At 43.2% G+C, this 27,857-nt stretch overlaps 1 protein-coding gene across 5 annotated transcripts in view; it reads left to right on the plus strand.

The window, feature by feature from the left end:
• The window catches only part of PRKDC (protein kinase, DNA-activated, catalytic subunit), a 152,766-nt gene that overhangs the window by 21,136 nt on the left and 103,773 nt on the right, over nucleotides 1–27,857 (plus strand). For 3 of the 5 annotated variants that reach the window (XM_079902162.1, XM_079902163.1, XM_079902166.1), the window contains exons 13-27: nucleotides 627–795; nucleotides 1,176–1,225; nucleotides 1,833–1,958; nucleotides 3,254–3,406; nucleotides 4,830–4,945; nucleotides 5,298–5,457; nucleotides 6,156–6,242; nucleotides 6,978–7,097; nucleotides 7,464–7,623; nucleotides 14,497–14,603; nucleotides 16,441–16,531; nucleotides 17,459–17,622; nucleotides 18,281–18,433; nucleotides 22,932–23,039; nucleotides 25,436–25,662. In XM_079902162.1, the coding sequence (XP_079758288.1) occupies nucleotides 627–795; nucleotides 1,176–1,225; nucleotides 1,833–1,958; nucleotides 3,254–3,406; nucleotides 4,830–4,945; nucleotides 5,298–5,457; nucleotides 6,156–6,242; nucleotides 6,978–7,097; nucleotides 7,464–7,623; nucleotides 14,497–14,603; nucleotides 16,441–16,531; nucleotides 17,459–17,622; nucleotides 18,281–18,433; nucleotides 22,932–23,039; nucleotides 25,436–25,662 (1,991 nt within the window). The remainder of the gene's footprint in view (nucleotides 1–626; nucleotides 796–1,175; nucleotides 1,226–1,832; nucleotides 1,959–3,253; nucleotides 3,407–4,829; nucleotides 4,946–5,297; nucleotides 5,458–6,155; nucleotides 6,243–6,977; nucleotides 7,098–7,463; nucleotides 7,624–14,496; nucleotides 14,604–16,440; nucleotides 16,532–17,458; nucleotides 17,623–18,280; nucleotides 18,434–22,931; nucleotides 23,040–25,435; nucleotides 25,663–27,857) is intronic. The other 2 variants (XM_079902164.1, XM_079902165.1) reach the window with 1 other exon arrangement.

The raw sequence follows: 27,857 nt of genomic DNA on the forward strand, positions 1-27,857 counted from the left end.
TTAACCTCCGTTCTTCAGGTAATTTGATGGCGCAGCAGGAGTTAATATGCATTCAGTAGGGGCACATTGTGGGCAGGGTGACCTTTTTTTCCTAATATCTTTATTTATATTTATTTATCGGGTTGTACCGGGTCTTAGTTGTGGCACGTGGGCTCCTTAGTTGTAGCAGGCGGGCTCCCTAGTTGTGGCATGCCTGTAGGGTCTAGTTCCCCGAATAGGGATTGAACCTGGGCCCCTTGCATTGGGAGCACGGAGTCTTATCCACTGGAGCACCAGGGAAGTCCCCAAGGTGACATTTTTAGCTAGTATTTTGTATCGGTACGGTTTTTGCCATGAAACTTGACTTTTTCTTCCCAAAGTAGGAAAAATTATTTGTTACTTTTTATCTTTCTAAAAGATTAAGATTGCTGCTTGGGGTAGAATTGCACCTTAAGTATCATTTAGACAGTTACTCTGATTTTTTTTTTAGATAATTACAGCAACAAATTAGCAGATTAGGTAATAATCCTGGTTTTTCATTCATCCGATACGTGTCTAATGGCGTTGTGTTTACTGTGACTGTCTGTATGGTCCCTGTAGTTATTCATTGCCTGCCCTCGCTCTTCGTGTGCTCTCCTTTCTGGCAGGTTCCTGAGGTGCACATGCCAGTTCTGGAGCACCTCGTGGTCGTGCAGATAGACAGTTTCCCCCAGTATGGTCCAAAAATGCAGTTGGTGTGTTGTAAAGCCATAGTGAAAGTTTTCCTGGCCTTGGCAGAAAAAGGACCAGTTCTCTGGAATTGCATTAGTACTATGGGTGAGTTTGGAATTTACTTGTTTTGAGGATGATGAATGGTTAATACTTAACATGTTGTTTGATATAAAGAACATCTGGTTGCCAAATTCTTTTGTATCTTTTGATGCCTCTTGGAGAACTCCTAATATTTTGGTGGACCAAAATATCCTTTTTCTATCCATTTTTTGAATTTTTTTCCTTTCTTTTGATTTTGAATCTTAATAGTCTAAAATTTAAAACAAAAGAAAAAAAAGAAAAAAAATTAAAACTAAAGATATTACCAAACTTAGAGAAAAATTTGAGAGGTAAGTTATGTTCAAAAAGATAATGGCTGTCATTTTAATTGAGTGGTTATATTTTTCAGTGTATTTTTCTTTTTTGTTTTCATTTTCTTTTTATAGTGCATCAAGGTTTAATCAGAATATGTTCTAAACCAGTGATCCTTCAAAAGGTAAATTCTGAATGTATGACTTGAAAGTTAGTCTTTTGTCATCTTGAAAGCTAAAGATGTTGCTGGAGTTTTTAGTCTGTAAATATACAAAAGTGGTTTTTTTGTTATTAGCCATTAGCTACATTTTGAAAATATAGGCTGTAATACCTAAGTACTTTTTCCGGTGATGGTTATGAGACATCCTTAAACATAACCTTACTACTATAAATACATTTTTACAAAAAGGGATCTTTTTCTCTTGAAGCTGTAGGACAAAATACTTAGGTATATTATGGGAGGCATGTCTTAGTTACTTTAAGTTAACAGGAAATAGGATGAGATGAGAGCTCTGTATAAGAAGTTGAGGTAAATTATTCATAACACATACCTTGGATATTGTTTTGAAACACTTGTTAGTGCATCACTGTTTTAGTCCTAGTTAGAAAATCATGACTTTTTCCCAGCCTTTTTATTATGCTTTCATAATATACTATCTTCCTCAAGCAAATTAGGGTCTGCAGCTGGGGGCTCTTTTAGCTTAGAGAACTCTGACAGCAGAAAGCAGAAGTGCAGCAGTGCTGCTGTTCTCCGATCCGCCCTCAGTGTTGGATGTTTGTCTTTCCACCAGGGTGCTGAGCCCGAGTCTGAGGACTGTCGTGTGTCAGGGGAAGCTAGAACCGGCAAATGGCGGGTGCCCACCTACAGAGACTATTTGGATCTTTTTAGAAATCTCCTGAGCTGTGACCAGATGATGGTAAAAACGACCATTTTAAAGCCACAGAAGTACCTTAGTTCCTCTTTACTAGTTTCCATAGTTTTACACCTAAGAATTACTTCAGAAGTATATTTTACTAACTTTCAATAGGGCTTTTTTTTTTTAAGTACTTCAGGTAATGAAAAATTAAAACAGTGTAAGTTAGGATAGTTAAAGTGAGACTTGAAAAAAATCAAATAAAAAGAACAAAATCATAGAACTCATTTAAAATTAATGAATTACCATAGCTGAGTCCTCGTTTCAGCAAAGAAGCAGCATACAGAGTGTAATTGGTGCAGAGTTGTTCTTTCAGACAGACCCAGGCTGGTGGATAAAAAGAACATGGCAGGCAGTGTTATCACCGCGGGAGAGCTGTGCTCTTTTTATTTGCTAAAGCTGAAGGTGAATCCGGTTGATGTAGTAGGTACAAAGGAGGTGGGTGCACGGCTGTTTGTCACGGTCAGAATCACGCCTCCTACGTTTCTGGCAGGTGTTTCAGCGGTGTCTGCTCTAAGCCAGGTTCTGGCCACCGTTTAACATGGTCTTTGACAAAGCATTCATAGACTAGGAAAAGCAGTGTTTGTCAATAGATGGTTCCTATCCTGTGAAAAATCTTAGGAGTTTTTCTTATTGAGGTAAAATAGTGTAACAGTGTTAATAATTTACCTAAAATATGCTTTCTTATATGTGATGTTAGATACATTTTGAGGTTAAGTTTCATAGACTATTTGAGTAAAGGCAGAGTAATTGGTCCATATTTTTGGAAAGGTAGAATATTTCAGTTTTAAAGAAATAATAGATTATAATACTTTAAATCCATTCTGAGAATAGATATATATTTGTACATATGTATGCATGCATGTATCTGTGAGTACATGCGTATTTATATGTGCACACGTGTATATGTGCGTATGTACATGCATGTGCAATTGCACATAGACACACCATGTATAGTATACAGATGTGTGTACACACACACACACACACACACGCACATTAATGTGGTAAATACTTTGACAAGGATTGGCCTAAATCTTCTCATTTACTACTGTTTGTGTTTGTTACATGACTGCGTAAGTCGTATCTGACTGAAATGGTATTGTCCTAATAATTTAGGAAGGAATCTACATTTTCCAGCTTGAAAACTTTGAGGTAAATCTGCTATAGTTTACACAGGAGTTTCCATAATACCTAAATATACGTACACATCTTTATGTATCATAATGCTTATTTAATACTGGTACTGATACTTTTTGGCACAGTATGTTGAAATTTATTATTTTCTTTATTTTAAGGATTCTCTTTTAGCAGATGAAGCATTTCTCTTTGTGAATTCCTCCCTTCCAAGTCTGAATCGTTTGCTGTATGATGAATTTGTAAAATCAGTTTTGAAGATTATCGAGAAATTGGATCTTACACTGGAAAAGCAGAGTGTTGGGGAACAAGAGGTTAGAAGGGCTTGTCAGTAATAATTTTGTATCCTTTTTGTACTAACTCCCTCTGCCGCTGCAGTATGAGCAAATCTCACACCTGTGGACATCGCAGGACATTGGTTTATTAGCATTAATACGTGTCCTTGATACTTTTTTATTTGCATTGCCTAATGCGTAGAAAATATTCTGTACTAGATTGTTCAGAACTACTAGATAGTAGTTTATATGTTTAGTAAGTTAAAGCGACTCTTTGGAAAAAGTTGTTAGGATTGTTACTCATTCCTCAGCAATAGCAGAGTCAAGTCTTACTTAGTGTAGAGGTGGCCTTTTGCAGTAGGATCGGGAAACCTGGCGTTCCTCTGGTTGATACCCGAGGAGGCTCCAAGCTCTGTGCTCTGGAGTCAGTAGAAGGTAGGCCAGGGCGGACAGGGAAGACTCCCTTGCTGTGCTAGTCTTCTAAGACTTCCCTTAAGAAGACTCTTAAGGCAGTTTTCCTGGCCGGCTCAAAGATGGGACCTGGCGTGAAGCTGCCGGCTCAGAGCTGCTGTCCGCTCTGAGGAGTCCTCATCATAAGACACTCAGGTGATGAAGCTAGAGTCAGTGGGCGTGGACTCTGTGGAACACACTCAGTTCGCTGCTGAGCCCACGGTTCCTTCAGTCGACTTTGCCTGTTGGCTTCCATGGCCGAGCCCGAGGCCACTTGGTCAGGGGTTCCTGCAGGGGCAGAGGTGGGCCCTGGGCCTCGTCAGCCTGGCTGCACTCGTGATGCCTTTACACGAGAAGGGGACACTGGGGGTGGTCTGTTGCTCTTTAAGGCTTTTTATTTATTTACGTCTAAAATAATTTCATAAACATGCCCAGAGGGCCTCCCCGAGACTGTCGGCCACACACCTGCTTTTGGAGCACATGTCCTAGTCTCTGTGTCTTCTGCTCCCCTTGCACTGTCCGCCGGGTCAGCTGTCGCCTCTGAGATTAGCATTTCCCAAATGGGTCTAGACTCCAGCCTTGCCCTTGACATTTCCACCTGAATCTGAAACACAGACTGAACATGTTAATATTTCTGTGTTACCTAATAGTAGTAACTGTTCCTCTGTTTCTCATTTTGAAAGCTACACGTCATTACTGACCCTTTCTGTGTTGTGAGCTTCTGCCTCTGTCCGGCGTCACTGCTCCTGTGAGAAGTTGTAGTCCCCACCTACCCTGTCTCTCTGTGTGTGCACCTTTATTCCCCCGTCGGTGTCCCCTGTGGCCGCCCGTGCCACGCGTTCTGTGGTCCCGTCATTTTGATCCTACTGTGAGCTTCCGAGGCCCGTCTGTACCTCCTCAGTTTTGCATTCCTTCCTCAAAGACTCAGGCCTTGGCTGTGGAGTCACTTGCTGAGTCATTTGTTGAACGATTGAATGTTAACAGTGTTTTTTTGGTGCCATTAATTTTTAAGCATGAAAATGAAGCTGCTGGCCTTTGGGTGAGCCCGACTTCAGATCCAGCTGCTAACTTGCATCCTGCTAAACCTAAAGATTTTTTAGCTTTCATCAACCTGGTGGAATTTTGCAGGTATTTAAAAAATGCTATTTGTTCAAGAGTGGAAATTATCAATTATTGGCTGTAATATAGGAAAATCACTTATGTAGATATAAGAAATGAAATAGTAGGACTTAAAATCTAAAATTGCTTGTATGAAACTTAAAATATATTTAAATGTAGCAGCTGAGATTTGTCTATTTAAAAAAATACATTTAAAAGGTCCTCAGGTGGGGAAAACAAAGAATATAGATATACTTGAAAATGATATATAATGGAATCATAGATTATGATTTTGTTTTGATTATGTCTCTTATATCCAAAGCTGAATAAAAATAGTACATGATGAGAATTTCTACATTGAGCTTTACATTTGTTTTTACAGGGAGATTCTTCCTGAGAAACATGTAGAATTTTTTGAGCCATGGGTATACTCCTTTGCATATGAATTAATTCTGCAGTCTACACGGTTGCCATTCATTAGTGGTTTCTACAAATTGCTATCTATTGCTGTGAGAAATGCCAAGAAAATAAAATATTTTGAGGTAAGTGTTTTTTTGAAGGACACTGAATATTCCTGTGTTTCTTAGGTTGCATGAGTGTGTATAAATACCTTCTAAAATGCAACATGATAGCATATTGCAGTTTTAAAGTCTACTAATTTTATTTGTATTTTGAAAGACATAATGTGAGTGGCAATTGGATGACACTCTTTAAAGTTTAACCAGTAGCATTTTCTGTTTTGATTTACAACACCTGGCTGATGACGTTGGCTCTGCAGGGGCTCTCATGGGGTGCTGAGTGCTGGGGCTCCGGCATCACTAGCACCACTCACACCCTCTCCAGGCTCACCTCGTCAGGAGCTCTGGGCCGCCGCCCAGCAGCCTGTGCCCAGGCCGCCCAGGGGATCTGGTGGCACGTGAGGTTGGAGAGGACCTGGGTTTGTGTCTGGGGGCTCTGGGCGTGAGCAGTGTTTCAGCCCACAGGTGTGCGCATCAGAACCCTGGGGCAGGGAGCAGACTTAGGCCTTGGGTCTTGACCGGCAAGCCCCCCCACCTCCCACTCGGTTTCTCGCTGGCCTCCGCCTGAAACGTTTTCAGGGCTGATTTCACTTCCCCTCTGCATGAGGCCTGAGCAACATGAAAATGGGTTCCCCTTGGAAGGAAGGCTGGGAACTGCCGGATTAGGACACAGGATTACCTGGTTATCATTCACTGAACTAATTCCCTGTTTTGTTTGACAGGGTGTTGGTCCAAAGAGTCAGAAACAGTCTTCTGAGGACCCAGAAAAGTCTTTTTGCTTTGCTTTGTTTGCAAAATTTGGTAAAGAGGTAATTTTCAAATGATTTATCCAGTGTTGTCATGGGTTATTTAAAATTGAATGGACTTGAGGACACAGGGAGGGGGAAGGGGAAGCTGGGACGAAGTGAGAGAGTGGCATGGACATATGTATACACTACCAGCTGTAAAACAGATAGCTAGTGGGAAGCAGCCGCATAGCACAGGGAGATCAGCTCGGTGCTTTGTGACCACCTAGAGGGGTGGGATAGGGAGGGTGGGAGGGAGACGCAAGAGGGAGGAGATATGGGAATAGATGTATACGTATAGCTGATTCACTTTGTTACACAGCAGAAACTAACACACCATTGTAGAGCAGTTATAATGCAATAAAGATGTTTAAAAAAAATGTATGTTGAGAAAAATCCTATAAATGGTCTAATTACTTAAAAATGGGCTGCTTAATCCATGTGGGGATTAAGGGGTTCAAATCACTAACAGAGGATAGCTCTGTGCTTCCAGAGTCCCCTGAGGTTTCTTAAAATTGAGTGATGACAACTCAAAGTTAATAGATTCTTTAGCTCTTCCACATAATGGAAATTAAGTACTCAACAAATGAACTTTTCCTGGAGATCAGTGCTTACTTTTTAAATGAACGTGACTGTGTCAGATAAAGGCCCCGTGATCATTTTCCCTATTTGCGAATAGGGTTTCTTGTAGTTGATTGTGAAATTGAAGGCTCTCTTCAGGTGTGCAGCACTGATGTTCTTGTCGTCTTTCTTGCTAAGGTGTCAGTTAAAATGAAGCAGTACAAAGATGAACTCCTGGCCTCCTGTTTGACCTTTGTCCTGTCCCTGCCACACGACATCATCGAACTTGATGTCAGAGCCTATGTCCCTGCCTTGCAGGTGGGTGCATCGTCCCGAGCAGACGCATCTCTTGTGCAGTGTCCTGTTTCCTGGAAAGCATGGCAGTCCCAGCAGGCGCTCACCCGTCAGACACCCTGGTTCATGTTCTGCTTCTGCCACTGAGCAGCTTTGGGGAGGGACCCTGGCTGGTCCTCTCTGAGGGCCCCTGGGGGTGGGGGGTGAGGATTCAGCCCTCTCTGTGCTGCAGGTGTGCAGTGACACCCCCCGGCAGGCCTTCCTGAGGGGGCTCAGTGTACCCTTCCCTCCAGCCTGTCTGGTTCTGGCAGAGGAAAGGCTTGCCGTTAGAAACCCTCTTTGAATCTCATATTCCTTGTGTTTCATTACCTTGTTTGTACTCACATACAGATGGCTTTTAAACTGGGCCTGAGCTATACCCCATTGGCAGAAGTCGGCCTGAATGCCCTAGAAGAATGGTCAGTTTACATCGGCAAACATGTAATTCAGCCCTATTATAAGGACATTTTACCCAGCCTTGATGGATATCTGAAAACTTCAGCCTTATCAGGTAAGGTTTAGAAGAATTTTGACATGTATCTTAACATGGCAATGTGATACTTATAAGACTACATATTTTCATTTTTGCAACTTCTGAAATTTGAACCCAACATATTCAAAATATGTTTGATATTTTTGTGATCTCCCCAATTCATTTCAATATAATTGGGACATAAGAAGTATAACTGAGGTATTAAACCTACTTTTTATTTTAGTCACTTACATCCTACCAAGATTTATAAAATCTTCCAAGGGCAAGAAGTCAGTCTTAAATATTTTGAGCTCCTTATAGATTCTAACATACTGCCTTGCAAAGACACTTTTGTTTGACAAATCAAACAGGAATCAAAACTATAAGGAAATCCAATAGTAATTTTGTATTTTGACCTAATCTCACCTGATTTTTTATTGGTTTTTCAGATATAACTGATTTAGTACTAATGTTAGTTCAGAAGAATTGTCATACAAGAAGTAGGTTTGGGAAAAGATTCAAAGAAAAAATTCATCTGGCCAGGCAAAATTTTTTTCTTTTCTTTTTTTTTAATGGATTGGAGGTTTTTAAAAAATTAATTTATTTTTGGCTGCGTTGGTCTTCATTGCTGTGTGCAGGCTTTCTCTGGTTGCAGCGAGCAGTAGCTACCCTTCGTTGCTATGTGCGGGCTTCTCATTGCAGTGGCTTCTCTTGTTGCGGAGCACGGGCTCTAGGCGCAGGGGCATCAGTAGTTGTGGCTCGCGGGCTCTAGAGCGCAGGCTCAGTAGTTGTGGCACATGGGCTTAGTTGCTCCGCGGCATGTGGGATCTTCCCAGACCAGGGCTCGACCCATGTCCCCTTTGTTGGCAGGTGGATTGCTACTCACTGTGTCACCAGGGAAGTCCCCAGGCCAAAGTTGTACTAGCCAAGAACAGTATTACATAGAATTGAGGGGGGTCAAATTTCCTTGAACCAGAGTGGAAATGGACATTGTGATCAGATGAGCAAAAAGAAGGGTTCATGTTGGAGAAGAACCCTGAAATACTGGTAAGAATTGAAATGCCCCTGCCAGCAAAGTAGAAAATCAAGTGTTAATTCGTAAAATTCCATCTACATAAATCATTATTTTATTGTTCAGCTCAAATACTGTTGGTTTAGAAACCGTAAATGAAAAGTGTGTGACAAATTTCATTCACTGTGTCTGGTTTTTATGACACCTCAATGCATATTCAGAGTTCATGAAGAAAGAGTCACAGTTTCGGGATAAGTATTTAGGGAAAAAAAACTAGTTGATGTTTGTCTCTTACTTAGGCTTTTAAAATTCACTTCTTATAAGGAGTGCTGCTATTTGAGTAGTTCACTGAACACACGTGGACATGGTTAAAGGAATTGAATGTATCTGTTAGTAGGTATCTTTGTGGTCCTTTCATTTGCTCTTTTGAATTTAGTTCTGTCAGTGAGCTCATTGAAAAGATTTGTATTTCTTTTCAGTTAATATGGGACATTACTGTGATCCTTTAAGCAGAGAATTTAGTTATTGAGAAATGGTCGTTCTCCAGGTAATTAGGAGATAGGGAAAAGCAGAGAGTAAGTAAACTAACAGCAGAAAATCCACAACCTGAAAGACTGTTTTTAGAAATGTTTTCTTTGATACGATACTAAACTTCCAGAACAGTGGCATTCATAGTGAAGAGAGCTCCTGTCTGCTCTGTCTGCAGGTTTAGCAGCTCAATTGTGTCCCGCTTGCTTTGTCACTGTATGTGCTTTCTCTGTATCGTGTGACAATATGTGTGCGTGTTTATACGTGATGTTTTTTCCCGAACCTTTTGTGAGTAAGTTGCAGGCATCACAGACGTGTATGCCTGAATACTGCGATGTGTGTTTCCTGTGCGTGACCACAGCGTCGTCGTGGTCAAGGTCAGGAAGGGTGACATGGATGCCTCACTCTCCTCCTCTGCAGCCCGTGTGCACATGGCTCGGCTGCCCCATTAACTTCCTTCGTAGCTGTGCTTCCAGCTGCGTTTTTCCGGGGCCAGAATTCAGCCTGGGCCTTGCGTTTAGTTGTCGTGCCTCTGGGCGTCCTTTCGTGTGGGACAGTTCTCATGACGTTGATGTTGTTGAAGGTTGCGGGCCGTGATTTGGGAGGAGGTCCTTCCAGCTGGGCTTGTCTGATGTCCTCTCACGTGAGGGGCCCCCAGGACCAATGGCAGGTGGTGCCGTCACGGTCATGCCCACGGGCCTGTGGTTAGCGGGAGCCGCTCCGTTCTCTGATTGCGAGTGGCCGTCTTCCCAGTGAGGTCCTCCTCCAGTGGTCGGTGCCGAGGAGGGTGGGCACCGGGGGGGCAGGGTATCCAAGCAGGCGAGGAGGGCGGCATACGGGACGTCAGCCACATTAACAGCTGGATCAAGGACAATGAGGGGAGCGGGAGAAAGAGCTAAAGGGCCCTGCCTCCCGTCCCGGGCCTCACTGCTTCTGCACATGTGCACAGGCGCCCGCACACCTGTGTGGGTGGGTGAAGTGGAACGTGCAAGGTGCACACCTGTTGTCCTTCTGTCCGTTGGAAGGGGCTGCCTGGGGCTAGTGGTACCTTTGTAGCAGCGAGAAAACCAGTCCCCAGGTTGTGGCTTTGGAGAAATGGCTGCTTCCAGCCTGCACAGGGAAAGTATAAGAGGAACCTAGAATATTATGTTTTCTGAAACATGCAGAAATCAAGGAAGTGTTCTAAGAATGATGGGAAATGTCACGGGCCAACTTGGGATAATCTGAGCATCGAGGCAGAGTGTCCCAGAAAGAGATCGAGATCCACTGAATCTTGTAGGACTCTTGCGTGTGTACAGTTACAAGTCAGCGAGTAGACGGAAAGCCTCGTTGTGTGCTTCTTCTCGCTGTGTAACAAGTCACCACGGGGCCAGCGGCTGAAACACCATCTGTCGTTTCCCCGTCCTCTGGGTCAGAAGCCTAGGTGGGCTTAGCCGCTCCTCTGCTCGGGGCCGGCTGGGCCGGCCTGGCCCTTCTCCGGGCACTCTGGGGAGGGCCCTCAGGTTCATGCAGGGTGTCGGCGGCATCCAAGGCCCCATTTCCTTGCTGGCTGGTGGTCCCGGCTTGGCCCGCCCCTTGCCTTTGGCCCTCCACCTTCACAGCCAGCGGTGCACCTTGAATCCTTAGGCTCTGAGGCTGTGCCCCTTCCTCCTGCATCCGCTGGAGGAAACTCTGCTTTTAAGAGGCTCGTGTGATTAGATTAGACCTGCCTTTGTTCTGTAAGGAAACACAGTCACAGGGGTAACACTGGGGAGGGTCATGGGGCTACCTTAAAATCCTGCCTACCTCACCCCACAACACATGTTACTCACCAAGGGTGCAGATGGCAGCTTTACAGTGGAGACCCTGGCAGACAGTCGTCAGCCTGCTGGCCAGCAGTGGGGCCAGTGGCCAGCACGCCTCCTTATGTGCTTTGCTGAGAGCCCAGTGCCGCTCTGTGCCGCTTCTGACAGAGGTGCAAGGCCTGAGCCTTTCGCTCAAAGTGCTTCTGATAAGATTCAAGCCTTGCTCCCTTGTGGATTCCACAGAAAGTAAAGAGTAACTTTGCCTGTTACAGACAAAGGCATTGATCAGTAAGGCAGAGAAGCACGTCCTTTAAGACTGAGTGAACTTTGCTAAGAATTTAACACATTTCATAGCCTCTTCTCAGACTCAGGTGTTACCTTTCCAAGTTTTGTCATGTTCTGGGACCCACTGACACAACTTGAAACAGCGGGTCTCGCAGGGAGTCCATGAGATCCAGCTGTTTTCAGAGGAATACTAAGGTGTCGTGTGTGTTAACATGCAGTCTTCAAATAGATCAGTAGGTCTTTACAAAAGTAGGTTCTGCTTCCAGTATGCTGACTGCTAGTTGTAACCCACAAAAGCAAAAATCTGTGAGCTCTTAGTGAGTCCCGGTTGTGGAAAGACGGCCGGACACCAAGAAGCCGAGACTCGCTGCTTCGTGAGCAGCAGAGCAGCTCACCCTCCCTGAAAGTCAGAAGCGTGCCCTCCTACTTCTACTGCAGCCTCATCCGCTTATCAGTTACAACTCTCTGCCAGACTTCTCTTGGACTGAGGAAACGCGGACTGGATGGTTTTGAGAAGTGTCTGCTGAGGTCTTGGAGTTTCTCAGGCTCGGAGCTTGTGAGCACACGTGACACCCACCTGCAGCTGCATCCATCCGGCGTGGTACCACACGCAGCATGCCTCATCTCCTCATGGCCTAGAAAGCAGGAAGCAGAGCACACAGACTTAGAAATGATGCCTAGTGGGACTTCCCTGGCAGTCCAGTGGTTAGGACTTGGCACTTCCACTGCAGGGGGGCCTGGGTTCAATTCCCAGTTGGGGAACTAAGATCCCACCAATAGCGCGGCATAGCCAAAAAAAAGAAAGAAAAAAAATGTTGCTTAGCAATCAGTGTTTCGGTATTCTGTTTTACTTAGAAATTACGTGGGTGTTCAATGATGATTTACTAATTAACTCAGTCCAAGGTTTCAAGGCTGCAGATCATAGAAATTATCTTCCAGTTGACATGCTACAAAACGTAATTACTGGGGAAGTAAAAAGTTTGTCCAGTGATTCCGTTTAGTTGAACATAAACTTACTGCATTTATCATGATCTTAAAAGTTATGTAGGGGGCTTCCGTGGTGGCGCAGTGGTTGAGAGTCCGCCTGCCGATGCAGGGGACACGGGTTCGTGCCCCGGTCCGGGAAGATCCCACATGCTGCGGAGCGGCTGGGACCGTGAGCCATGGCCGCTGAGCCTGCGTGTCCGGAGCCTGTGCTCTGCAACAGGAAAGGCCACAGTGGTGAGAGGCCCGCGTACCGCCAGAAAAAAAAAAGTTATGTAGGGCTGTTTGAGATGAAGAAAAAATTCTGTAGACGGTTGGTGGTGTTATTTTGTGTGTCTTGTACCATAATAACAAAGCTTGTTGGCTTTGTAAGCCTGGATAAGTATAATAAGTATGTAAGTAAGTATAGGAAAAACAAACCCAAGTAGAATAAGACGTATGCTTGTATTGTACTTAACCCTGATAGGAAAACACATTTATTTAAACTAAAATCATGAAATTTGTCTCATTTACTGAAGATGTGCCTTTATTATGTGAATATGGATTTCTGAAATGCTTCTGAGTTAGTGAGTATAGCATTTTTTTTAAAGTTTGGCACATTTAAAGTATTATAAGTCCAATTTTTAAATTTTCAGATAATTTTAGGAATATTCATTTTATATAAGCTTATTTATCTGTATAAATAAGAACAGAGCTCCTTTAAGAGACTTAATAATCTAATTTCTTAATACTTTCCAAATACAGGAGAACAGCACACTCACAAGGAGAAGTCAGGTTGTTCTCAATTCGGGGCTTAGGTGACACGCAGACACATGAGGGTTTATGGCTTCAGTCCCACAGTTTGAGTCATAGACAGATAAAAAACACTTGACCAGTCCACATCTCAGAGAGTTGTTTTTCCCAGTGTACAAAATTCTTAACTAATTTGAGCTCCAAAACATTTTAATAAAGACTAAATAAAAACCAGATCCTCTTTTCATCTGGGGCCACCAGAGGGTAGATTTCTAATATCCACCTGCAGAAGGTCCAAGACCAAAACCCCAGTTCTTAGTGATTGTTCCCACCCGGGGCCTAGCTCATGGGGCATGGGCAGCAAACCTGCACCGCAGACTCACAGATGGGAAACAGAAAGCAGAGGGGAGTCAGGCTCTGCCGTCAGCGGGTGTCACTTCTGGGGGTCAGGAGAGGCGTGCTGGGGTATAGCCCCTGTGAGGGTCCTCCCAGGCTGTCTCAGCACTGGGAGAAGTGTGACTCCACTGAGAGAAAGTGAGCAGGTGCAAGGGCTTTATTAATAAAGGACTAGCGAGACGCTGCAAATGGTTTCTATAACCTGAACGCAGTCATGATAAAACATCAGACAAACCTAGATGGAGGCATCTAATTTTGTAAATGTCCAAGTCATGAAACTCCAGGAAACTGAAGAACTGTTTCCCTTAAAGGAGATGAAAAAGACAAGACAACTAAGTGTAACCTGTGGTTCTAAGCTGAGACGTTGTTAGGGCCGAGTGGAGCCTGACTGGGGGTGGGGGTGATTGGGGGCCGCGTCTGCAGCTTGGCACCCTCATCTGGGCTGTGGTGTGGCTGTCACGTGGGACCGGCTCCTTTAGGACCCGCACCGTTCAGGGGCGGTGGCGTCAGATCGGTACCTTACCATGAAGTGGTTCGGGAGGGAAAGTTTTGTGCTAAACGTGCAAGTTCTGTAGAAGTTTATGATTGTCGAATGGCAGCTCCTTCACAGCTGTAAGTGTTCTGATTCCTCAGGGATGTCTCACCGTGATGGTTTTAGTGTCTGTCCATTGGTGATTCTTCTGAGTTGATTATTACTCTAAAAGTGGCACAATGGTGATGTTCCAGCTCCATGATTCCTTTTATCTAGTTGGCACTCTGCGGTGAGAAATAACTTTTTTCACCCATTATTTCTGCCTGTCAGGAGGGACTTGTGGATCCTTATACTCTCAGTGGGTCCAGCCCTTTCCTGCTCCCACTGATATCTGCGCACAGCCTGTCCCAGATGTGACTTGTGTGGGACTCGTGGGAGTGTGCCCCTCCCTGAGCAGTGCCCCCTCCTGGCGCTTCTCACCAGCACAGTCTACCCAGCCTGGGAGTCAGCCACTTCTCCAAGGAACTGTGTTTCTTTTAGTCAGCAGTGGTATTTAAAACTAAGATAACCACTGTTAATATTGTTGTTCTAGAAATTTCATTTTTAATCTCACTTTAGCATTTTAATGTCTTTCTATAGCAGTGTAGTGTGTTTTCCCTTGTATTAATTAAATAAATGAATGGTGCTGTTTAAAATTGACTTTTGTTTACTGTTGATAGATGAGACCAGGAATAACTGGGAAGTGTCAGCACTCTCTCGGGCCGCCCAGAAAGGATTTACTAGAGATGTGTTAAAGCATCTGAAAAGGGCAAAGAACGTTTCATCGGTAAGAAATCTTTTGTATCTTCTTTACCTTAAATAACGGAGAGACCAGATTCTAATGCTCGTGAAAAGGAAAAGTCTTCACTTAAAATATTAGTTGTTCTTACGTATCAATTAGAGTACAATATAGTAATAATTTCAATATATATTTACAGTAAAAATGTAAACTATATTAACGGGTTTATTGTCTTGTTTTCTTGTTTGGAATAAGCAATTGCAGTAGTGATATTATGGATATGTAAGATTGACTCATTTACTGATTAAATCTGAAATACATATTGTCAAGTTCAGTTCATGGCAGGTTTTATGTTTTTTTTCCAGTGATAATTTCTTGAGACCAGTTTTTTAGATGTGGCACATAATGTGACAGATAAAAATGATGTAAACAGAGAAAATTGAGTTAGTGTAGGGAAAATATTTTTAAGTATGATGTGAAAAAGGAAATTTGAAAAACTTTTAATATCTAGAACTGATATTGCAAGCTCTAGGGAAAGTTCCTCCCATCTCGATATTTTTGACAGCTTTTGATGGGGAGACCTGGATGAAACTAGAAATGGTGTCTAAAGGTTTTAAATTATCTTATCACATATAAGTAAAGGAAGGTAAAGTTACTTGAGCGTGCCTCTAGTTTTGCACATTTCTTTACAGACACAGGACCCCATTTCCCTAGGTGGGCCCTGGGGTCCCCGGGTGCAAGGCCAGAACTATCAGTATTTTCACGCGTCGACGTTTGCACTCTGCAGTGGTGGGTGGTGCGTTGGTTCCCTAGCGCCTCCTTAAGCCTCGACCCTTGAGCACACGTTGTGTGCCATCCCGTGTGCTGGAGCAGGGGTGCGCCGAGCAGCCCTTCCCTTGTGAACACCGTTTACTGGGGTAGACAGCCTGGCTGCTCAGTATCTCGCAGGCGTTTTCTCCAAGACAGAGAGCGAGCCTGTCACTTCAAAGAAAACTTCTGAGAGTATTGGTTGCCAGTGACACAATTCAAGCTTTTAAGTGAAAATTAAAATTTTGCAAGACTTGTAACCATCATGAGCTGGGCAGCTTCTCAGTACTTAACGACTGTGATGTTTTCACATGTACAGTGAAATGCATCAACATGTGGAAGATCTGCATGACCCAGGGAACCATTGTTGTCAGATGAACAGTACGTTATCTTCCCAAATTGCGTGTGGGTGAAAATCCACAGACAGCAAGATAAGCCCGTGGGTTTTAACGTAGTAGAGGCTCCATAGTCTTCGCTGCTGTGGTCTCAGAGTCTGCTTTGTGACCAGCCTTTAAGAAACTTCCACTGCAGTTGTGGAGCCGTATCAGAGAAAAACCCCAGTTATCTAGAAAGACTACTAAAATACTCCTCCTTTTCCAGTTACAGCCCAACAGCAAGTCTGTCACAAATGTGAAAATGGGAAACAGTACCACTTGCCTGAGGTTGTTTATTCGGAATATATCGTTACTTTTCCTAAAAGCATATCGTTTGTTAACATGTCATGGGTTCAGTGTTTTTAAATAAAATGATAACTATTTAAATAATATCTAAGTTTCAACTTATGATAAATACTGGTAAATACGACCTACATAAACAGAAGTTCTTTGGGGAGCGTCAGTATTTTTTAAGGGTGTGAAGGCTCTTGCCAAAACTTTGGAACCGATGGTCTAGGAAACGGACAGAACTGCAAAATTGGAAGAGATGTGGCTTCTTTTCATGAATTTAAAATAAAATTAACTGCAGTGCCGTGTAGGATATAATGAGCCATTGGAGGCGTCAACAATGGAGAGGGTGGTAGAGCAGTTTTTCTTTCAGCTCATGACTCTCTCTAATGTTTAACTTGTCACCATGTTTGCAGCATGAAGCGCTGTCCTTAGAAGAAATACGGGTTCAGGTTGTGCAAGTGCTTGGCCGTCTTGGGGGACAGATCAGCAAAAACCTCATAACAGGTGACCTTTCCTTAAAGCACATTAACCCCATGGATGTATTTGGATGCATACAGGTCATGGTGTGTTCTGATATTTTCTCCTATATATCATTTATGTGTTTTCAGGTAAGATTATGAAGAGCCATATTTTGCCTGATGGAGTGGATACTTCCACTGTGCCCTGCAGCCTGTGTGGTTCTTTGTGCTCGCTCACTGGAGTCTGATGTCTTTTCCTTTTTGAAGCAGAATCTAGCTTGATGCACCTTTATATTAAACATTGTGTCAGGAGTTCAAAGTTATCTTTTTTAACCTGATATCCTTAATATTTGGATAATTTAAGTTGTTTTTGATTGGAATTAGCATTTTTTTTTTTTTTTTTTTTTTTTTTGCGGTACGCAGGCCTCTCACTGTTGTGGCCTCTCTCGTTGCGGAGCACAGGCTCCGGACCCACAGGCTCAGCGGCCATGGCTTACGGGCCCAGCCGCTCCGCGGCATGTGGGATCTTCCCGGACCGGGGCACGAACCTGTGTCCCCTGCATTGGCAGGTGTACTCTCAAACACTGCACCACCAGGGAAGCCCGGAATTAGCATGTTTGATTAGTAAAAATTGGTACTTTTACCTTTAAAATTTCATATTAAATGTATTGGTGATTTTGGCATTTTAGAAGTCAGAACCGCTGTTAGGAAAATAAGTGCTATAAAGAGGAGATACTTAATTAAAGTATTGTTCATTTATCATTTTTCCACAGAAGAGTAACTCTTACTGAAATTGGAAATTAAACATTGCAGACTATTAGACTTGTTTAAAAATAGTTTGCCTTTAAGTCAAATTCAGAAACAGTGTGTAGTGGTTTATACACGTGTGGTAAACAGAGCAGGAGGGGGTGAGCCAGGGGCTGTCCTGGAGCGAGGAGGGACTGACCGAAAGCGCTCTGCATCTCTCTCACAGCAGTGTCCCCCGAGGAGAGAGCCAGGCGCTGTGTGGCCTGGGACAGAGAGAGGAGGCTTGGCTTCGCGGTGCCCTTCGCGGACATGAAGCCCATCATCCACCTGGACCCATTCCTGCCACGTGTCACAGAGCTGGCGCTCTCGGCCGCTGACAGACAAACCAAAGTACTCACTGATCACCTGCTGTGGTTAGACGTGTATTCATTAGGAAACACGTATTGTGTTTCACGGATTTTGTATTTTCTCTAGTATAGTAATCAGGAAACTGTTCAGTTATCAGAAGTACGTGTCCTTGGAAAATGGAAGTTAAACATAAATTATCTGAATAATAGATGATAACCTGGCAAAACATTAATATACCAGAACTCTTCATAATAGAAAATAGTACAAAGGGCATTGAAAAGTGATTTTTAGTCTGTGCTTGATTCTCTCTTCAACCTGGGAGATTAGAAACAGATTATCTCAAGTCTTTATATTAATCTGTACATTTCCAAAATTCGTGCTTTAAAAATGTATTTACTGAAAGTGACAGTTGAAAATGTGCTAACACATGAAGCAGAGTTCTGTGTTACGGCAGCATGGATATGTTTCTTAGGGGTGTACTAGTCCTGATGTCTAAATCTTTTAAATCTCAGTTCTTCACTGTTGGCTCCAGCTCAAAGTGAACGGAAGCATGAACTTTACACAAGAAGTACCACTTGCCGTTCATTTATTTTGGGTGGGATAGTTATCTGCTGCAGAAGGTTTCCTTTCTAAAGGGCTACATTGTGTAGCATTTCAAAATGCTCTTAACCTTTGTTAAGTCCACCCTGGCCTGTTTCAGGTTGCGGCCTGTGAACTTCTGCACAGCATTGTCATGTTTATGCTGGGAAAAGCCACTCAGATGCCTGACAGTGGCCTGGGCCCCCCACCCATGTACCAGCTCTATAAGCGCACTTTTCCTGTGCTGCTTCGACTGGCATGTGATGTAGATCAGGTAAGTGCATGACTTTGAGTTTGAAACAGTTGCAGCATTTGTTAGAAAGTCCTGTCTAGTTCAGTGATGGTCAAGGCTTGCTGCACATTGGGACCACTCTGGGGTCTTTGAAAACCTGCTACCTGGCTGCTGCCCTTCCGACTCTGGCTTAATTCCTCAGGGATAGGCCCTAAGGAATTAAGTTAGGAGAGTAATTAATTAAGGAATTAAGGAATTAATTACGAGAGTCTAGCCCCTAAGGCTGATTTTACTACCGGCTCTGTCACTTAGGGGTGAAGAAGAGAGGAGGGGCCGTGGCCAGCAGTCGGGGGCGCTTGGAGATGTCAGCAGGTCATCTCTTCCTCGGGGCTTTTTGGACAGAATTCTCCTTTGCTGCTGGGACACGGAAGACATTCAGATTCTTTATTTTATGAAGCTGGCAGAACCCTGATATAAGGGTGCACGCATAAAAAAGAAAACTAAATGAAAAACTCACCTATAAATATACATGGAATATCCTTCAGTATATATGTGAACGAATCCAGTAGTGCCTTAAAATGCACCATGATTAAATAGGATTTTGGGGTAAAACTGGAAATTTACCACAGAAATAGGTTTCATAAGCAACGATTCTCTTCATATAGGCCAAGAAGGTATTTTGTTTTGGTAAATCAGGAATCGTTTAATTTTGTCTTTAAAAAAATGATGAAGAATGTTTACCTGAATATCACAGCCAAATCCTGCCCAGCCGTGATGCAGTGATGCCGCCTCGTGCTTCGGCTGAGGTGGGTGCTGGGGTGAGACGTGGCGTGGCCTGTTCACAGGCACCTCCAGCCCCGACCCGGGCCTGTGCATGGAGTGGTTGCTCAGAATGGCTTCGTCTGTGTTTCATAAGTTAATTTGCACTGGTTAACCTCTGGGTCTCTCATCAGGCCATGAGGTCCCTGAGGTCAGGGATGTCGGAGAAAGGAAGGAAAAAAATTATTTTGAATATAGTTTTAAAAAAATATGGAAAGCCCAGAGTATCAACTGATAAATCTAAGAATTAATAAAGGAGAAAGCTGATGAATTACAGAATAGAATTCTCATATATCAGTGTTCTAATATGTCTTATATTCTATTGTAGCTTTGACCACTTGGAAAATGTGTTTACAACATAGCATTCATAACAGCATCAAAAAATGTAATAATAATAAAACATCTGGGGGAGTTCCCTTGTGGCCTAGTGGATAGGATTCTGGGCTTTCACTGCTATGGCCCAGGTTCAGTCCCTGGTTGGGGAACTGAGATCCTGCAAGCTGCATGGCGCAGTGTAAAAAATAAAATGAAGTAAAATAAAACATCTAGGAATAAACTTTAGTGTGCCAGGCAAACACATATTTTATGAATATAAAATGAAAGTGCTGTGTACCTGAAGAATCAATATTGAGGGAATTCCCTGGCAGTCCAGTGGTTAGGACTTGGTACTTCCCCTGCAGGTAGCCCGGGTTTGATCCCTGGTCAGGGAACTGAGATCCCGCAAGCTGGGTGGCGTGGCCAAAAAAAAAAAGAACCAGTATTGAAAAAATTCGAGCTCTTTCCAAATCGTTCAGTAAGTTTGGTATTGTTCCAGCAAAGCCCAGAATTAATTTCATTTTGAACGTCAAAAGTAATCTGGAAGAATAATTGCTAGAGCCTAACCAAGAAAAATTTTGGCAGGGTCAGGTACTGAAGGGTGTCTTGCCCTAACAGATATTAAGAAGTCACGTTAATTATAATGGGGTTGAACTTGTGCACAGATACGTCAGTGGGACTGTCTGGCAGTTGGCAAGTAGACCCATGTGTACACATAAATACTGTATGTGTGGTAAAAGGAGCTTTTTAAGTTAGTGAGAAATGGAACATTTAATAAATTCTATTATAGCATTTGACTAACATGAGAGGTTAATTTCAAATTAAAAAGATTTAGAAGGAAAAATAAACTCTAAAAATATTATAGAAAAATGTGATGAATTATAGCATGTCTGTTTGTGTCTTTGGATTGGGATGGTCTTTTTCATTGGTAAAATATACTAATTAATGTAGAAACATATGATGCTAAAAGTGAACCTCCATGTCATCACCCCTTTCCCACCATTATTCCTCAGGAAAAGCCAGTGTATCCTCTGCCGAAAGTTTGGTGAATATACTCCTAGATCTTTGTAAAACATAGCATACGTATAAATTTTATATAAATTTTTTATAAGCATACATATAAATTTTGTTTTACAGATAAAAAGGATTATAGCATTCAAAAATGCTTTCTTTTATGTAAAATGTGATTTCTGCTTGGGTGGATTTTATCATTACATTATAGGTGTCTTTCCATACAGTTTGTGTAGAAAGGGAAATTTTCATACAAGGTATTGAAGGGAGATCTGTGGAAGAAAACTGTTAGTGTGTTGATAGTTCTGACTTTATAAGTATTTAAAACCACTGAATGGCACAAACCCACAGTTTTGACATATACATGATGTAGGGAAATTTTTTTTTTCCCACGTTGTGCTGAAGATGATAAGATTTTAAAATGGGCAAATGGATAGAGAACAAAAGTGGGCAGCTCGTGAACACAGAAGTACATATGGCCAATTAAATATGTTTTAAATATTCAACCTTTTTAGTAGATAAGGAAATTCAAATGAAAATGGTATGGATTGCAGCAGTTGTCAAATATTTTAAAAATTGGCAGTGTTTAGTGCTGCCAAGCTTGTAGGGAAAGGGGCTTGTGAGTCCTGGCAGGTGGGAGTGTGGACAGCAGCCCTTGTCCAGAGAGGTGTTCAGAGTGGTGTGTATAAGACAGACATAAACTAGAAATACTGCATTTCTAACAACAGGATTGGGAAACTGGATCATGGTTTATCCATATATGAGATAGCAGGCATCTAATAAAGATGCTGATATAGCTTATGTATTTACATGAAAAGTATTCAAAATTAAGGGGCAGAAAAGTGGTTACAAAAGTGTATATTTTTACACACGTGTATACATATATTTAAATGTGTATAAATATACTGAGTTAACAGTGGTTTTGAATGTTAACAGTGGTTACCTTTTGGATGTAGGATTGTAGTTGGATGGTTTTCTACATGTTCTATAAATGGTGTGTGTGTACATATATATAATTTATGTTCTGAGAATACAAAATAATTCTTTTGGGGGAAAAAAAGTGATGCTTTAAGACCAGGTTAAATTTCCAAACTAAAAGGTAAGATTCTTTTACTTTGATTAAGTCTAAAAGTTGCTTCAAAGTTTAGAAAGATATTTTTTGGAGAAATACCCAGGTGTAAGAGAACTTGTTGTTTAGTCTGAGCCCCAGACATTTCACGTGATTTTTGTTGTTGTTTTTTAATTTTTAAATTTTATTTTATTTTTTGGCCGCAGCAGGCGTTATGTGGGATCCTAGTTCCCTGACCAGTGATGGAACCCACACCCACTGCAGTGGAAGTACATGGTCCCCCACTGGACTGCCAGGGACCTCCCTCACGTGATTTTTGATGTGGTGTCCGTACCACGTGCTTTGTTCTTAAGCTGAGTATCAGCGGGGAAGTAGAACTCCCCTGGATTTCTCAGTGCTCCTGTAGGGCCAGCCTTGTGAGACATGAAGATCGGGAATGTTCCCCTTCACTTGGGCTGTGAATATTTACTGTTCATAGAGAATGAGGGTTAGATGCATAACCGTTTGTCTCAGGAAATTGCTCTGATCCAAAAGGACAGTAAAACTCTCCAGGCCTGGGAGCCACCCTAGACTGTAGGAGCCAGACACCCACAGGGCTCTCTGGGCCCTGGAGAGACTGTATTTACATCTGAGAAGGTTAGGGTGAGAACCCGCATCTCCACGGAGTAAAGACTAGTTTCCCTTCTTTCTCGGCAGGCAGCCGAGGGGGAGGTGCCTCTTCTCTTGTTCTGTGATACAGCCTGGAAGTCTCTATGCAGAGGACGCTGACCTGGCTTTTTTTTTTTTTTTTTTTTTTTTTGCGGTACACGGGCCTCTCACTGCTGTGGCCTCTCCCGTTGTGGAGCACAGGCTCCGGACGCGCAGGCTCAGCGGCCATGGCTCACGGGCCCAGCCACTCCGCGGCATGTGGGATCTTCCCGGACCGGGGCACGAACCCGTGTCCCCTGCATCGGCAGGCGGACTCTCAACTATTGCGCTGAGGGAAGCCCTGACCTGGCTTTCTGCTTTGTCCCCACGGGGTTGTGAACAGAATGCCTTCTGTTTAGCTCAGGATCAGGTTAATCAGGATGAATGATAAATACCATCACTGTCGACCCTAATTGCCCTCCTCGTTAGAGGAACAGTAAGTTTGGGGATGCGTATTTTTTCTTTGCCGGACTCTTAGGAAGAAGTTAGACCATGTTCGTCACAGAATTTAACTAGAGAAGGAAACTAATATAACCACAGTAGTATTATGCTTAATTTTGCTCCTGTCGTATAAATGGAACTGTCTCTGATATAAAATTTACATGAAAAAAGTAAATTCTGATGTTATTACTCCTTCAGGTGCCAAGGCAACTGTATGAACCTCTAGTTATGCAGCTGATTCACTGGTTCACCAACAATAAGAAATTTGAGAGTCAGGACACTGTTGCCTTACTAGAAACAATACTGGTGAGTAATGGTTCCTGTCCTGCCATTCCCATCAACTGGTTATATGTGATCAATACTCAGAACTTTGAGAAAAGCTGCGTGTCAAGGTATCAAAATGTAACATCTAGCTAGATTGGATCATCTCTTTTCTTTTGTTTTGGTGAGATGGCATTTAATGAACAAGGTGCTGTTTATTAAGGGATACTTTTAAATAGCTACAAGCACATAGATGTTTTTGTTTTGTTCCTTTTGGGAGGATGGTTATAAATTTGACAAACTTCATCTACATTAAGGCTGTGTGTGTGTGTGTGTGTGTGTGTGTGTGTGTGTGTGTGTGTGTGTTGAGGGTGGAAAGGGTGAATAAGAATGTTCTTGGACTTCTATCAGAGTTGCAGTATCCTCTTTTTTTTTTTTTTTAACTATAGTATACTAGTTCAGAGTAAAAGGAATTTTTTGAGCTGGTTCTGTTTTCTCCCGCATTCAGATTCAGCAACTCAAAACTCCTAGACATCGCAGTTCACCGTGTACATAGGACTATCCTGAGACAGCAGAGGTGGAATTGTTAGGGTGGGGTCACTGGCTCACTGCGGGCAGAGGCAGTGAGGTCGGCTAAAGCCTTACTGTCTTTCCACACTGATTTGATTTTAATATTCTGAACTCGTGCAAATAACTACATTTGATTTCTTTAAATATCATCTTAATTGATATTTACCTATTATTTCAACCCGTACTTTTGTTTTGGCATATACTGACTTTGGAATCAAAATCCCCAGTTGAGGGACTTCCCTGGTGGTGCAGTGGTTCAGAATCCGCCTGCCAACGCAGGGGACACGGGTTCGAGCCCTGGTCCAGGAAGATCCCACATGCCGCAGAGCAACTAAGCCCGTGTGCCACAACTACTGAGCCTGCGCTCTAGAGCCCACGAGCCACAACTACTGAGCCTGCGAGCCACAACTACTGAAGCCCGAGTGCCTAGAGCCCATGCTCTGCAACAAGAGAAGCCACCGCAACGAGAAGCCCATGCGCCACAAGGAAGAGTAGCCCCTGCTCGCCACAACTAGAGAAAGCCCGCGCGCAGCGACAAAGACCCAACACAGCCAAAAATAGATAAATAAATTTTTTAAAAAAATGCCCAGTTGAACACATAGCAAGTTTGTGCAAACAAACATCCTTTAATCCCATGTTTCTGCAGACTGGTTTGTTTGAATCTGTGGGTCACTTTCTGTTAAGTTTGAAACGAGGTGTGTCGTTGCATGTAGGACCACTATCTGTTGCGGTTTGCCCAGGCCAGCCCTGTTGTCCCTGTTGCCCCTGTTGTGTGTGTAGTTACTAACACAGCTCCTTTCCCTCTCAGAGGTTGCCTAACTGGCTGCCACTTGTGGGCAGTGGGAGTTACTGAACATTTGTAATTAGGATGATGACATCATTGTACCTGTGGTTTAATTCCCTGCAGTGTCTAGTGTGAAACCTGTCTATGACAGATCCATTTAATTAAATTTAACTTGTGGCTTATTTCATTCAGACGGATTTATTCTAATGTTTCTGTTCTGAAGTTTCTATCTTAGCTGTTCCTTTTCCCCTTTTGATCCTTGAAGGTAGCTTAAGTCAGAGCTTCAGGAAAAAAGCAGGTGGGAATGGAAATGTAACATGAGAGGGTTTACGGAAAGAAAAGAAAAGGTGAAGGCGGAGGTGGAGGCTGGTGCACTCCAGTGCACTTGTGTCCCTGCTGTCCGCTCCTCTGCCCGTTTCTGCGGTACATTACCATCACCTCCGTGAATTCTAATTTGCACTGTGATCAAAGATTTTGCATGTAGCAAGGAACCAGGCATGTTAGAAAGAATCCCCTTATTTCAGTTTCCGTGTACTTTCTCAAGTTAAACTTTTCCTTTGTGGATCTAAGAGAGAAACAAAAGCACTCAAATTTCCTTAGCTGTTTTTTCAAGTATTTAGAGACTGTGCCTTTCTGGAGACTGCTCTGATAGAAGGTCCTACTTTTAGAACCACACCTCTATGATTTTTCTTTGTGTAGCGTTACAGTTTCCTTGAAACTTGCAAGGGTCTTACTCTATTTATCCTCAATAAATAAAGCATTTCAGATAATGTTATGAGGTAGAATCAACAGAAGTTTTTAGGATATAATCACTGTGTTTCTTCAGGGGAAGGAAAGTCTGCTTTGTTGCTGTACAATTAAAGTATTCTCTTTTTTTCATGTATTTTTCAGTTTCTTACTTTGTTTAGAAGAAACTTTTCATTATGTCACAAGGAATTTGTTATTAGAGTCTAGATTCTAGACAGATTGGTTTGACTAGTGTCTGTTTTTTTCCTTAATAATGCTCTAAATTAATTTTCATAACATACTTCATTTATGCTCAGAGGCAGACCAAGGTATTCAGTTGTCATTTTATGCTTTGTTTCAGGATGGAATTGTGGACCCCTTTGACAGTACTTTAAGAGATTTTTGTGGTCGGTGTATTCAAGAATTCCTCAAATGGTCCATTAAGCAGACAACACCGCAGCAGCAGGAAAACAGTCCCGTAAACACCAAATCACTTTTCAAGCGACTGTACAGCTTTGCACTTCACCCCAATGCTTTCAAGAGACTGGGAGCATCACTTGCTTTTAATAATATCTACAGGGAATTCAGGTACGTAAGTTACCTGACAGGGAAGGTGTAAAGATCTTTAAATTTTCTTTTTTTTGTTTTTAAATATTTATTTATTTTCCTTTTCTTTTTTTGGCTGTGTCGGGTCTTAGTTGCAGCAAACGGGATCTTTGTTGGGGCCTGTGGGATCTTTTCGTTACGGCATGCGGTCTAAGATCTCTAAATATTCAATAGTGATTTTGTAAAGTGACTCACTGTTTATGTATCCATGTAGTCATATATCAAGCATTTGTAAATAGTTAACATGCTGGATGCTGTGCTATTTTCTGGGGATTAAATAATGAATTAAAATGATGTTTGCATTCAAGAAGAGGCTCAGAACGTGTTGAGATCTACATTGAAGCACAATAGTGCACAGTCTGGAAAGTGCAGCAAGAGCCATAATGCACAGTCTTTTGAAGCACAGAAGAGGGGTGTCTGACATGCTTTGAGTAGGTTGGGGGAGGCCTCCTGTACCTCCTGGCCTCCTGTACCTCCTGGCCTCCCGTACCTCCTGGCCCCCGTACCTCCTGGCCTCCTGTTCCATTTATACTTGGGATGAGGCTTAGGGGATGAGTGGAAACTGGCCCAAGCATTTCAGGTCAGAGGGACAGGGCAGAGATAAGAGGACAGTATGTACGGAGACGAAGTCATTTTCTACTCCTTGCTGTGGAGTTTGAGGTTTGGAAGGGAGTGAAATGAGACTGGCCAGGAGCCTCTCTTTGTGGAGTTAAGATGTGAAGGCCACTTCCAGAGACAGCGAGTCCTGGATAGTGGGAGCAGGGAGCGGCACGGTTAGACTCCTCCCCAAATTCTCCTGCCAGTAGCTGTGTGGGGAGTGGGTCTGAGGGCCAGGACACCAGTGACGGGGTGGTTTCACAGTCCAAGGACAAGATAGTCCCTGACGTAAGGTTGTAGTAGTGTTTGTTCGTTTGTTCATTTAGTACTGTTTGCTAGGTCAGACTGTTATGTGCCAGGCATCATGCCGAATGCTGGAGATACAAAGATGTAGCCCTTCGTGAGGGCTGCATTTTAAAAAGACAGGTAGATAATATTCAACCAATCACAAAGATAAAGGTAAAATCTGTAGCTGGAATTAGTGCTTTTAAGTAGCGGTACAGGGAATTCCCTGGCGGTCCAGTGGTTAGGACACTGCACTTTCATTGCCGGCTGCCCGGGTTCAATACCTGGTCGGGGAACTAAGATCCCACTACTGTGCAGCATGGGAAAAAAAAAATTAAGTAGTGGTACATGATTACTAAGGAACCTTATAATGAGGAATCTGACCTCATTTGGTCAGAATAGCTTCTCTCAGGAATTGGCAGTTGGGTTAGTGATGAGGGGAGCAGTTGTGAAAATAAGATGATGGATGGATGATGGAGGGATGGATGATGGATGGAGAGGTAGGTGGATGATAAGTAGATAGATTTTAGTTGGATGGATGGATGGATGGATGGATGATGGATGGGTGGATAGATGGATGGATGATGGATGGATGGGTGGATGATGGTTGGAGAGGTAGGTGGATGATAAGTAGATAGATTTTAGTTGGATGGATGGGTGGATGGATGGATGGATGATGGATGGGTGGATAGATGGATGGATGATGGATGGATGGGTGGATGATGGTTGGAGAGGTAGGTGGATGATAAGTAGATAGGTTTTAGTTGGATGGATGGGTGGATAGATGGATGGATGGTGGATGGATGGATGGATGATGGATGGGTGGATAGATGGATGGGTGGACGGACAATGGATGGATGATGGATGGATGGGTGGATGATGGTTGGAGAGGTAGGTGGATGATAAGTAGATAGATTTTGGATGGATGGATAGATCGGTGGTAGATGGATAGAGAGAGGATAGCTGGATGGATAGGAATCTGTCTCTGCATGTGTGTGGGCATGTGCACGTTTGTATGAAAATCGACTGGAGGGCTTCCCTGGTGGCGCAGTGGTTGGGGGTCCGCCTGCTGATGTAGGGGGCGTGGGTTCGTGCCCCGGTCTGGGGGGATCCTGCCTGCCGCCGAGCGACTGGGCCCGTGGGCCGTGGCCACTGGGCCTGCGTGTCCGGAGCCTGTGCTCCACGGCAGCGGGGGGCAGGCCGCAGCGGTGAGGGGCCCGCGTGCCGCAAAGAAAAAAAAAATCGACTGGAGTTTGAAGCCACTGTGTTGATTTTTTTAGTTGAGGTATAGTTGA

The sequence above is a fragment of the Stenella coeruleoalba genome, assembly GCF_951394435.1.
Source record: "Stenella coeruleoalba genome assembly, chromosome: 17".
Lineage (NCBI taxonomy): Eukaryota > Metazoa > Chordata > Mammalia > Artiodactyla > Delphinidae > Stenella > Stenella coeruleoalba.